The sequence below is a fragment of the Cherax quadricarinatus genome, chromosome 80, assembly GCF_038502225.1.
Source record: "Cherax quadricarinatus isolate ZL_2023a chromosome 80, ASM3850222v1, whole genome shotgun sequence".
In the NCBI taxonomy this organism is placed as follows: domain Eukaryota; kingdom Metazoa; phylum Arthropoda; class Malacostraca; order Decapoda; family Parastacidae; genus Cherax; species Cherax quadricarinatus.
In genome coordinates this window covers 21,528,617-21,543,103 of record NC_091371.1, presented here as the reverse complement: position 1 = coordinate 21,543,103, position 14,487 = coordinate 21,528,617, and the positions used below count along the sequence as shown (strand labels likewise).

The following is a 14,487-nucleotide window of genomic DNA, read 5'->3' as shown; positions in this document are numbered from 1 at the left end:
AATTAATTCCCAGCTACTTAAGACGCCTAAGGCGCTATTCCAGGTACTTAGGTGTTTTATTCTCTGTCTTATTTTATACTTGAAACCATAACTTTTAACTTTGAAATAATCAAGGTGCTAAAGTGTTTTATTTTAATTATCAGTAGCTCCATTATTTTTTAGATTTAAATTAACTATCTTAGTTCATAAGTTCATAATTGGTAGTGGTTTAACTATCTTAGTTCATAAGTTCATAATTGTTAGTGGTTTAACATCATTGCTTTGGTCTTTTTGTTCTTTAATAATTGTAATGGCTATTTCTCTACGTACCCCTTATGAATGAAAGCATCGATCCTGATATCAACCTCTTATTGAACAACGCACACAGTCCAAAGAGTAATTGCCATTACTACACTGCTAGTCAGGCTAATACCCTTCTCAGTGTCAGCAAGAACATTAGTCTTCAGCTACAATGTTGGATCACTGAGTAAACACTATGATGACCTCATTGCACTACTTAAGTCTCTAAATGCTACTATAACTTTCATTATACTTACTGAAACCTGGCTCAGACAAGATCTGACAGACATATTTACCATACCTAGTTACACAGCTATACATAACTGTAGGCCTGACCAATCAGGAGGAGGCACTGCCATCTGTTACTCTGATGAACTAGAATGTGTGAAATCAACTAATGCACGGGACGAAAACGGTGAATATATAATAGCTAAATTCACATCAAGAACACTTAAGAAATCTATAGCAGTTGGTGCAGTCTACAGATTACCACACTCAAACACTTACACTTTCAGCAATAACCTTAGAAATATGATAGAGTCAGAGTTGAATAAACACCATCTGATACTAGCAGGAGATTTCAACCTCAACCTTATCCAAGCAACCGACCCTCCAGTAGCTGATTTCACAAATGCTATGAACAACAGCTTATTGCTACCCACTATAACAAAGCCAACAAGAATCTCTGACACTAGTGCCTCGTTACTCGACCATATCTGGACCAACATAATATCCCCACTACAAGCAGGTATAATCACAGATAACACCACAGACCACTATCCTACTTTCCTCATAACCAACTTATCTAAACTGCCTCAAGAAACAAGGAAGATCTCATTTCGCCTGCATGATGAAACATCGATAAACAACCTAAAACTAGCTCTATGTGCCATTGATTGGCAGAGAGAGTTAGATGACAGCAATCATATTGATAAAGATATAAAAAAAATTTTATGTAAAAACCCTAAACCTCTACAGCAAACATTGCCCAATCAAAACAAAACAGATCACAGAAAAGAGGCTAAACAGCCCATGGCTAACTAGAAGTATCCTCAAATCTATTAATAAAAAACACCAACTTGAAAAGCAGTTCAGATTAGGCTTAATTACTAAAGAATTTACTAAAAGATACACATCAATACTAACAAAATTAATACATAATACTTATTACTGCACCTATTACATACATAGAACACTTAACTCTGATATTAACCCTCCCCTCAAACATCTCCTTGCCAACTCTGGAATTCATTACCTGTAAATATAAAAGAAACAACCTGTTTATAAATTCAAGTCTCTTCTCAAAGATTACTTACTCACCCAAAACCAAATAAATACTGAATAACTGAACATTATAAATTGTATATCTTAAATGTTTCTCACAATTATATCACATAAATGTTAAACCTAAAACCCAATCTAACTTTATTATTTTTTAAATACACTACCTAACAGAATCACTACCTAACTGAATGCAACCATATGACCTGTCTTTGTAATACTCACTTGTGCTTTATAGTTATCTGTTTACATTAATGTTTTATCAATGATTTCATCATTGCTTAGTAGCAGCGCTGTATAGTCCTTGTGGCTTAGCGCTTCTTTTTGATTATAATAATAATAATAATCATTGCTTAGTTAATCTTAAGTTAATTTTAAGCCAGCCCGTAATGCTATGCATAGTATAAGTGGCTTTGGCATACTGCTCTTATCTGTATTTTTTTTGTACCTCTGTATGTGTGCACAAATTGGAAATAAATAAATAAATAAATAAATAAATGTATTACGAAAATAGATTTAGTGAAATGAAAAGTGACATGAAAAGTACCTGGCAAACCCTCTCCAAAATTTTGGGCTCAAGGAAACCGACTGGGAATAGAGAGAGAAACTTAACTAAACCAGATGAACCTCACATGCAACCTATAGACACAGCCGACAAATTTAATATCTTCTTCTGTACTGTAGGATCAAAGCTAGCAAGTCAAATTCCTAGCTCAAATACGCATCCGAGCGAGTACCTCACTGGCAACTATCCAAATACTCTATTTCTAGCTCCAACTAATCCCACTGAAGTCTCACTCATCATTAAATCATTAAAAAACAAATCAGGTGATCTAGATAACTTGCTGCCATTCATATATAAAAAAGCTGCACCAGAATTGTCACCCATTATTGCAACAATGTTTAACAAATCTATAGCATCCTCAACCTTCCCATCCATACTCAAGACAGCAAGGGTCACCCCAATCCACAAAGGTGGAGATCCAACTGATTTGAACAATTACAGACCCATATCAAACTTGCCCTTACTATCCAAGATATTTGAAAAAATAATACACAAGCGACTTTACTCCTACCTTACATCCAACAACATACTTAACCCATGCCAGTTTGGATTTAGACCAAAAAAAAAACATGAATGATGCTATTATACAAATGCTTGACCTAATACACACAGCTCTTGATAAGAATGAATATCCCCTGGGACTCTTTATCGACCTAAGAAAAGCGTCTGACACAGTTGACCACAATCTCTTGCACCTCAAACTGAATCATTAAAGCATAATTCTAATACTCCAACTACTTTTAATTGTCATTGTTGTATTCAACGACCATTCTACCTCATAGTCTTAATTGTATTTAATATCTACAGAATCTATCTCCTTTTTTACAACTTACCACATCACTGTTCCATCTTATTTTTTTATAAACTAACCATAACTTGTCTTCAATAATTCTACCTCACTTTAAAAAATACTCAATTGCCCAATTTTATTCTAAATCCCTATTATTGCCCAATTTTACCTTAAACTATATTGATCAAACTTATTGTAAACTTCTTTTATTGACCATTTTTATTCCATACTTTTTTAACCTAGTATTTTCAACTACAACTTTTATATTATCCTATCTACCATCTTACTAGCATATTATAACCAAGTCATTGCCATTTTTATTTTTATCATTTTTTTTATTGTTATTTTGCTACCTTAATTTGTGTATTTTATCCTGTCAATTTAAATCTAATTATACTCTAATTCTTGTAAACAACTTATATAAGACCTTAGTGCAATTACAACTGAGAGTCTTGTTCCTTTATTATATTATTAGATTAATCACAGTTTTACTCTAGCTCATTCTAGCTCAATACATAGTCAATACCAAATTCACTATACTAGACCATAGTGCATTTACTAGTGAGGGACTGGTGCTATTTGTAATTTGTATTTTTATATTATTAGACTAAACCTAGTTATACTATAGCTCTTTCTAGCTCAATACATAGTCAATACCAAATTCACTATATTAGACCATAGTGCAATTACTAGTGAGAGACTGGTGCTATTTTTAATTTGTATTTTTATATTATTAGATTAAATTCAGTTGTACCATAGCTCATTCTAACTCAATACATAGTCAATACCAAATTCACTATATTAGACCATAGTGCAATTACTAGTGAGAGACTAGTGCTATTTTTAATTTGTACTTTTATATTATTAGATTAAACCTATTGTACTTTAGCTCACTCTAGCTCAAAACATAGACTCCACAAAAGTCATTATTAGACCTTAGTGCAATTACAAGTGAGAGTCTTGTTCTATTTTTAATTTGTATTTTTATATTACTAGTTTATACCTAGTTGTACTTTAGTTCATTCCAGCACAACACATAGACAACATCAACTTCATTATGTGTAGTAGTGACTATACCCTACATGACCAAAATACTCTAGCTATATACTTGTCCAAACTTCCTACCACTACAGATATCAGTACTAGAACTCAACACACAACTCAGGATATAAATAACCATAATTTAAACCTAGAAGATGATTGATCACGTTGACCCTGATCTAAACCTCCATAATCTGACACCCAATCAAAACCTATTTATTACACAGCATCACAAGCCACCACTATCCTAAACAATGCTAAAAGTCTATCAGTACTTAACTACAACATCAGGTCCTTAAGCAAACACTATGATGACCTCCTAGCACTCCTTGAATCACTAAAGACACCCTTCTCCTGCATTATTCTTACTGAGACCTGGCTTAAGCAGGACACAATAGATATCTACCCTCTACCAGGATACACAGCAATTCACAACTGCAGACCAAACCAAGTTGGGGGTGGTATTGCAATCTATTACTCTAACCAATTATCTTGTCTTAGCACCACTTGCTTTAGTGATGAATATGGGGAATACATTTTTGCTAATTTTACTGTAAAAAACCTTAAGACGCCTATAACAATCAGTGCCATTTACCGGATACCTCACACAAACATCCCAAATTTCAGTGAGAAATTAAAGTCACTAATAACAAACAGACAAATGAATAAGCACCACCTTCTCTTAGCTGGAGACTTCAACATCAACCTTGGCTTACTAGATGATCAGCCTGTAACTGATTTCATCAACAATATGAACAACACACTTCTCATACCAACAATAACTAAACCAACCAGGCTCACTGAGACAAGTGCAACCATAATAGACCACATATGGACCAATATACTAGCCCCCCTTAAATCAGGGATAATCACAGATAGCACTACAGACCACTACCCTACCTTCCTCCTGACAAACATTAGTAAACCACCACTTGAATACAACAAAGTCTCATTTAGACTCCATGACGAGGCCTCAGTAAGGAAGTTCACAGCTGACCTAGAGACTGTTGATTGGCCTACAGAATTCTCCAAGGCCAATGGTATTGATGACTGGACAGACATTTTTCTTAACAAATTACTTAGACTATACAACAAACATTGTCCTATAAAAACAAAACAGATCACAAACAAACGGCTTGGTTGCCCATGGCTAACCAGCACCATTCTGAAATCCACTGACAAGAAACACCAATATGAAAAGCAATATAGACAGGGCTTAATACACAAAGATACTCTTAAACACTATTCATCAGCTCTCACCAAAGTAATAAAAAAAGCCAAACAACTATACTACTCCAGTAGATTCAGACACTAGAGGAGATATAAAAAAGACCTGGAAAACACTCTCTCAGATTCTAGGGACCCACAAACTGAGAAAAACCAAGAATATTGTCCTAACTAAACCTAATGAAACACCACTACATCCCACTGACACAGCTAACAAGATAAACGACTTCTTCTCAAACATAGGATCTAATCTCGCCAGTAAAATCCCACATACCAATGCCCATGCCGGGGACTACCTAGATGGGAATTTCCCTAATTCCTTCTATCTTGCACCAACTGAGCCCATGGAAGTCATTGAGATCATAAAGTCACTTAAAAATAACTCGGGGAATCTGTCTCATGTCCCACCATTACTGTACAAGCGAGCGGCCCATGTCCTTTCGCATGCTATTTCATTACTTTTTAACAAGTCACTAGAGACTAGCACCTTCCCGAAACTACTCAAGATGGCAAGGGTTACACCAATACATAAAGGTGGTGACCCTACAGACTTAAACAACTATAGGCCAATATCTAACTTACCATTGCTATCCAAAATCTTTGAGAAACTCGTGCACAGGAGACTGTATTCATTTATAACGGCTCAAAACATACTCAACCCCTGCCAGTTTGGATTCAGGAAAAATAAAAGCACTAATGATGCAATCATAAAAATGCTAGATCTGCTTTACACAGCATTGGAAAATAAGGAATATCCACTAGGAATTTTTATTGACCTAAGAAAAGCTTTTGACACAGTAGACCACGACATCCTACTCCACAAACTTGATCACTACGGTATAAGAGGCCATGCGCTTGCTTATTTCAAATCTTACATTACTAATAGGTATCAGTACGTCACCATTAAAGACACAGCATCAGCAACACGGCCACTTGATACTGGAGTTCCGCAGGGAAGTGTCCTTGGTCCCCTGCTCTTCCTCATATACATCAATGACCTTCCAAACGTATCCCAACACCTGAAACCCATTCTCTTTGCTGATGACACAACTTATGTCATCTCTCACCCTAATCTTGCCACCCTCAACACCATTGTGAATGAGGAGCTGATTAAAATATCGACTTGGATGACAGCCAATAAACTTACGCTTAACACTGACAAAACCTACTATATTATGTTTGGTAGCAGAACAGGAGATGCACAAATTAACATTAAGATTGACAACACTCTAATTACCAGAAATAATGGGGGAAAATTCCTAGGCTTATACCTTGACAACAACCTGAATTTCAGCACCCATATCCAGCATATAGCCAAAAAAGTATCCAAAACGGTTGGGATCCTCTCCAAGATACGATACTACGTGCCGCAAAATGCCCTTCTCACACTATACCACTCACTTATTTATCCATACCTCACCTATGCTATTTGTGCTTGGGGATCAACTGCAGCAACACACCTAAAGCCAATAATAACCCAACAAAAAGCTGCAGTAAGAATAATCACTAAATCCCATCCCTGGCAACACACACCCCCACTCTTCATAGATCTAAACTTACTCCCAGTCCAGTACATCCACACTTACTACTGTGCAATCTATATCTACAGGGCCTTAAACTCTAATATCAACCTTGACCTAAAACGCTTTCTTGATAGTTGTGACAGAACCCACAGGCATAACACCAGACACAAACATCTCTACGACATTCCCCGTGTCCGACTAAACCTTTACAAAAATTCAATGTATGTCAAAGGCCCTAAAATCTGGAATACCCTACCTGAGAACTCTAGAACTGCAGACACATTCATCACCTTCAAAACTACCATTAGAAAACATCTTATCTCCCTGATACACCCCGTCAACTAACTACACGAATACCACCTGGTGGTTCACACTTACACTCACTCACTCATTTGACCATAAACAGAAATATTAATCTCAGTCTTAAAATAATGAATCCTGTTATACTCCAATACTGAAACTATGTACTGTGCCAAAACAAAAGCATTCACATTGCTAAACTCACAAACTAGTATTTAGTCACTTAGCCATAATACCAACTTACCTCATAATTTGTAATATTTTACAATTAAGAATAAAACTAAGTATGCCCGAAATGCCTAGCCATGCTAAGCGTTCTAGTGGTACACTCTGTAATCACAATTTTACTACATGTAAACCAAACAATAACAAAATTTCTGTAAACTCAGCATTGTAATCCTTATAGAGAATAAACTTTGAATTTGAATAAGAGGACATTCTCTTGACCACCTAAAATCCTATCTTAATGACAGACACCAGTATGTACATACAAATGGAGTCAACTCCGCTATCCTACCTGTAGCTGTAGGAGTACCCCAAGGTAGTGTCCTAGGCCTACTCCTCTTTCTCATCTACATCAACGATCTCCCCAATGCATCCCAACTCCTTACACCAGTTCTATTCGCTGATGACACTACATATGTCTACTCCCATTCAGACCCAGCTGTGTTTGAAAACACTAAACAATGAACTGCTGAAAATATATGATTGGATGATGACCAACAAACTCACACTCAACATAGACAAAACTTACTTCATGCTGTTTGGCAACAGAGCCTCAAATATTCAACTCAACATACTGTTAAATGGTTCCCCTACATCAAGACACTCAGAGGGCAAATTTCTTCGTCTTCTCCTTGACTGTAATCTTAAATTTCAGTCCCATACCCATCACATAGCCAAGAAAATTTCCAAATCAGTAGGAATCCTTTCCAAGATATGCTACTATGTACCACAAACGACTCTCCTTACCCTGTACCACTCTCTAATATATCCTTACCTCATCTATGGTATCTGTGCCTGGGGCTCAACCACAGCCAACCACCTTAGACCCTTAATAATCCAACAAAAAGCTGCTGTGCGGGTGATAACCAGCTCCTGTGCTAGACAGCACACCCCACCATTTTTCAAAAGACTCAACTTGCTAAATATACAAGACATACACTCTTATTATTGTGCCTACTACACATACAGAACTTCAAACTCCACTGGAAACCCTCCCCTAAAACTACTCCTCGACAGTTACAACAAAGTGCACAGTCACAATACAAGGTATAAGGCCCTTTTCAACATCCCTCCAGTAAGATTCTCACCATGCAAGAACGCTATACATATAAAAGGCCCAAAGACCTGGAACTCACTACTGGAAATAGGTCAAGGATCCCTAGACAACTTATAAATTTAGGACTCTGCTAAAAAATCATCTTATCTCACAATATTAACCAAATCAACCAAACATCTGACTGACTAGTTTTATCATGTGACCTCCTGGCTTTTAATTCTGCCATTCCATAAGATATTACCACCTGCACCATTCCTTGTAAATTAGTCCAAATAAGACTGTAAAACAGCTAACCACTATTCTATGTTTAGTTTTAAGTAATAATTACTATGTACTATTATCTTATCTAGTTTTAATTAGTTACTATGTACATGTATGTATTAGGATTAGTTTGCCCGAAATGCCTCAGCATGATAGTGGCTATCTTTGTACTTAGCCAATCAAAACTGTAATTACACATTGTAATCTTTACAAAGAGATAAACTTATTATTATTATTATTAACCCTTTGAGGGTCGCCAGGCCCTCTCAGAGACTTGTTCTCAGGGTTGCCAAAATTTAAAAAAAAAAAAATTATTTTTTCTTATGAAAAGATAGAGAATCTTTTCCTGATCATAATGACACCAAAAGTATGAAATTTGATGGAAAACTTACGGAATTTTGTTCTCGCGAAGTTAGCGGTCTCGACGATGTTCACGCATCGGCGATTTTGCCCACTTTGAGCCCTATTTTCGGCCAATTCCAGTGTACTAGTCGACAAAAATCATAACTATTTCGCTAGAACTCCGTTTTTTCTATCGAATGAGTACAAGAAACCACCCATTTACCAATTTCAACTATCCAATAAAGTGGTCAGAATTTAGCAACATTGCCAATTTCACACAAATTTCAAAAGATGCCAATTTCCAAATAGGGTCCAGAATAAACAAGAAGGACATTCCTGGCACTAAAATAACATTTCCTCTGTTCATTAGTCACATCCCCATGCCCCTCTTACATTTCTTTTGCTTTCCACTTTGAATTTTTATTCTCACAAAAAATAAAAGATTTACTGTTATGCAGACTACTGTATTAGTGTAGAAATGGTATAAATAATACCAGCGCACTTGTGAAAGAATATTAGATTCACCAGTTGACGTGTATTGGACGCGTGGCATGATTTGTTTACTTTTGAACTTTGGCAAAAATCAAACATTTCTGCTACTTTGAGCTCAATTTCAAGGTACTTTTCATTGTGAAACCAATCAAAATCATCTCAATTTCTGTAACACGTCTTCCATTCTATAAAATAAGACCAGGAAAACTAGAATGCAACCATAAATACCATACGAAAATACAGTGCAAAGTTGCTGTTTTAAACCAAAAACACGGTCAAAGTTTTTTTTTTTTTTCTCATTACGCACTGTGTGCTGCAGGATTTTTTTTATACTGCGCACAATGACCACATAGACCCATTCTTTCATATGTAGGCCTACCAGCTTTCTCTTGCTAGATTTGAGGGCGCTAGAATTTGTGTGTACTAGTACATCAAAAACCCTGGCGCATAAACCGTACTAGTACGGCCGAAACCCCGAAAGGGTTAAATACAAAAGTTCCTAGCAAGTCAAGAATACAAGGACATCTTACTGTTTTGGCTTTTTCAAACAAATGACATAGCTCCTCTATGTAACCAAGGATAACAGCAAACCAGGTATATAATAGTAATGCGAATAGATAACTAACATAACAAACATTATTATTTGCTTGAGCTTTACATTAAAAAAGTTCTATATATATTTTAAAGAGCTTTAAAAATTCACAATAAGAGTTCTATAATGGCCAACCTTGCGGAAGTCATATCCAAGGCAGATCTGAGGATGAGGGCCACAGGAATGTTTGATAGAGTAGATATCATAAGGGCGGTTGTGACAAAGGATATCATTATCTCCTGCAGAGTCCCACACTTGTCTCCACTGAAAGTCTCCGAGCTGCTGTTCAGCTAACCACTGTTTCCATGCATAGTGTATCCGCTGAACGACAGTAGCCTTCACTCCTGATTCTTGAAGTAAGTACGGCACTGCCGCACCATGTCCGAAAGGATCAACGGACCAACCACTGACTGGCTGTACTCCTAGAACATTAGACAACCACTGGTGACCTGCCAAAGTTGAAGTCATGATAATTTTGTGTAACATGAAATAGTGAAACATTTATTAAAAAGAAGCTTGTGTGCTGTACAACAATACTGTACGATACATAAAAAAGAAATACGTACATTAAAACATAAATACAACATTTAATATTTAAGTTCACAATAAATACATTACAACAAAATACAGATTGAACAAAAAAAGGCAATGTTCACAAACAATAAAGTTTCACATAACTGACCAATATAAAAATATTTTGAGGAACTTTTAAATGTCAATGAGGAAAGGGAGGTGGTAATTTCATGGACTGGCCAGGGAGGTATACCCTCTTTTAGGAGTGAAGGAGAGCAGGATGTGAGTTCGGGGGAAGCGCACGAGGTATTACGTAGAATAAAAGGGGGTAAAGCTGCTGGAACTGACAGGATCATGACAAATGTTGAAAGCAGGGGGGAATATAGAGTTGGAGTGGTTGGTATTTTTGTATAATAAATGTAGGTAATAATAAATGTAGATATAATAAATTGTAGGTAGTAGGTTGGTAGACAGCAACCACCCAGGGAAGTATTACCGTCCTGCCAGATGACTGTGAAACAGAAACCTGTAACTGTTTTGCATGATGGTAGGATTGCTGGTGTCTTTTTCTGTCTCATAAACACGCTAGATAACAGGGACATCTTGCTACTCCTACTTACACTTTGGTCACACTTCACAGACACATACATGCATATATATATATACATACATCTAGGTTTTTCTCCTTTTTCTAAATAGCTCTTGTTCTTCTTTATTTCTTCTATTGTCCATGGGGAAGTGGAAAAGAATCTTTCCTCCGTAAGCCATGCGTGTCGTATGAGGCGACTAAAATGCCGGGAGCAATGGGCTAGTAACCCCTTCTCCTGTAGACATTTACTAAAAAAGAGAAGAAAAACTTTATAAAACTGGGATGCTTGAATGTGCGTGGATGTAGTGCGGATGACAAGAAACAGATGATTGCTGATGTTATGAATGAAAAGAAGTTGGATGTCCTGGCCCTAAGCGAAACAAAGCTGAAGGGGGTAGGGGAGTTTCGGTGGGGGGAAATAAATGGGATTAAATCTGGAGTATCTGAGAGAGTTGAAGCAAAGGAAGGGGTAGCAGTAATATTGAAGGATCAGTTATGGAAGGAGAAAAGAGAATATGAATGTGTAAATTCAAGAATTATGTGGATTAAAGTAAAGGTTGGATGCGAAAAGTGGGTCATAATAAGCGTGTATGCACCTGGAGAAGAGAGGAATGTAGAGGAGAGAGAGAGATTTTGGGAGATGTTAAGTGAATGTATAGGAGCCTTTGAACCAAGTGAGAGAGTAATTGTGGTAGGGGACCTGAATGCTAAAGTAGGAGAAACTTTTAGAGAGGGTGTGGTAGGTAAGTTTGGGTGCCAGGTGTAAATGATAATGGGAGCCCTTTGATTGAACTTTGTATATAAAGGGGTTTAGTTATAGGTAATACATATTTTAAGAAAAAGAGGATAAATAAGTATACAAGATATGATGTAGGGCGAAATGACAGTAGTTTGTTGGATTATGTATTGGTAGATAAAAGACTGTTGAGTAGACTTCAGGATGTACATGTTTATAGAGGGGCCACAGATATATCAGATCACTTTCTAGTTGTAGCTACACTGAGGGTAAAAGGTAAATGGGATACAAGGAGAATAGAAGCATCAGGGAAGAGAGAGGTGAAGGTTTATAAACTAAAAGAGAAGGCAGTTAGGGTAAGATATAAACAGCTATTGGAGGATAGATGGGCTAATGAGAGCATAGGCAATGGGGTCGAAGAGGTATGGGGTAGGTTTAAAAATGTAGTGTTAGAGTGTTTAGCAGAAGTTTGTGGTTACAGGAAAGTGGGTGCGGGAGGGAAGAGGAGCGATTGGTGGAATGATGATGTAAAGAGAGTAGTAAGGGAGAAAAAGTCAGCATATGAGAAGTTTTTACAAAGTAGAAGTGATGCAAGGAGGGAAGAGGATATGGAGAAAAAGAGAGGGGTTAAGAGAGTGGTGAAGCAATGTAAAAAGAGAGCAAATGAGAGAGTGGGTGATATGTTATCAACAAATTTTGTTGAAAATAAGAAAAAGTTTTGGAGTGAGATTAACAAGTTAAGGAAGCCTAGAGAACAAATGGATTTGTCTGTTAAAAATAGGAGAGGAGAGTTATTAAATGGAGAGTTAGAGGTATTGGGAAGATGGAGGGAATATTTTGAGGAATTGTTAAATGTTGATGAAGATAGGGAAGCTGTGATTTCGTGTATAGGGCAAGGAGGAATAACATCTTGTAGGAGTGAGGAAGAGCCAGTTGTGAGTGTGGGGGAAGTTCGTGAGGCAGTAGGTAAAATGAAAGGGGGTAAGGCAGCTGGGATTGATGGGATAAAGATAGAAATGTTAAAAGCAGGTGGGGATATAGTTTTGGAGTGGTTGGTGCAATTATTTAATAAATGTATGGAAGAGGGTAAGGTACCTAGGGATTGGCAGAGAGCATGCATAGTTCCTTTGTATAAAGGCAAAGGGGACAAAAGAGAGTGCAAAAATTATAGGGGGATAAGTCTGTTGAGTATACCTGGTAAAGTGTATGGTAGAGTTATTATTGAAAGAATTAAGAGTAAGACGGAGAATAGGATAGCAGATGAACAAGGAGGCTTTAGGAAAGGTAGGGCGTGTGTGGACCAGGTGTTTACAGTGAAACATATAAGTGAACAGTATTTAGATAAGGCTAAAGAGGTCTTTGTGGCATTTATGGATTTGGAAAAGGCGTATGACAGGGTGGATAGGGAGGCAATGTGGCAGATGTTGCAGGTGTATGGTGTAGGAGGTAGGTTACTGAAAGCAGTGAAGAGTTTTTACGAGGATAGTGAGGCTCAAGTTAGAGTATGTAGGAAAGAGGGAAATTATTTCCCAGTAAAATTAGGCCTTAGACAAGGATGTGTGATGTCACCGTGGTTGTTTAATATATTTATAGATGGAGTTGTAAGAGAGGTAAATGCGAGGATCTTGGCAAGAGGCGTGGAGTTAAAAGATAAAGAATCACACACAGAGTGGGAGTTGTCACAGTTGCTCTTTGCTGATGACACTGTGCTCTTGGGAGATTCTGAAGAGAAGTTGCAGAGATTGGTGGATGAATTTGGAAGGGTGTGCAAAAGAAGAAAATTAAAAGTGAATACAGGAAAGAGTAAGGTAATGAGGATAACAAAAAGATTAGGTGATGAAAGATTGGATATCAGATTGGAGGGAGAGAGTATGGAGGAGGTGAATGTATTCAGATATTTGGGAGTGGACGTGTCAGCGGATGGGTCTATGAAAGATGAGGTGAATCATAGAATTGATGAGGGGAAAAGGGTGAGTGGTGCACTTAGGAGTCTGTGGAGGCAAAGAACTTTGTCCTTGGAGGCAAAGAGGGGAATGTATGAGAGTATAGTTTTACCAACGCTCTTATATGGGTGTGAAGCATGGGTGATGAATGTTGCAGCAAGGAGAAGGCTGAAGGCAGTGGAGATGTCATGTCTGAGGGCAATGTGTGGTGTGAATATAATGCAGAGAATTCGTAGTTTGGAAGTTAGGAGGAGGTGCGGGATTACCAAAACTGTTGTCCAGAGGGCTGAGGAAGGGTTGTTGAGGTGGTTCGGACATGTAGAGAGAATGGAGCGAAACAGAGTGACTTCAAGAGTGTATCAGTCTGTAGTGGAAGGAAGGCGGGGTAGGGGTCAGCCTAGGAAAGGTTGGAGGGAGGGGGTAAAGGAGGTTTTGTGTGCGAGGGGCTTGGACTTCCAGCAGGCATACGTGAGCGTGTTTGATAGGAGTGAATGGAGACAAATGGTTTTTAATACTTGACGTGCTGTTGGAGTGTGAGCAAAGTAACATTTATGAAGGGATTCAGGGAAACCGGCAGGCCAGACTCGAGTCCTGGAGATGGGAAGTACAGTGCCTGCACTCTGAAGGAGGGGTGTTAATGCTGCAGTTTAAAAACTGTAGTGTAAAGCACCCTTCTGGCAAGACAGTGATGGAGTGAATGATGGTGAAAGTTTTTCTTTTTCGGGCCACCC

General features: G+C 37.6%; 1 protein-coding gene across 1 annotated transcript in view; it reads right to left on the bottom strand.

Annotated features, from left to right (window-relative positions):
* Positions 1–14,487, bottom strand: part of alpha-Man-IIb (alpha-Mannosidase class II b) — a gene marked incomplete at its 3' end in the record, with an annotated part of 245,329 nt that overhangs the window by 15,570 nt on the left and 215,272 nt on the right. The window contains 1 exon segment of the mRNA XM_070102231.1: positions 10,111–10,424. Coding sequence (XP_069958332.1) covers positions 10,111–10,424 — 314 coding nt within the window.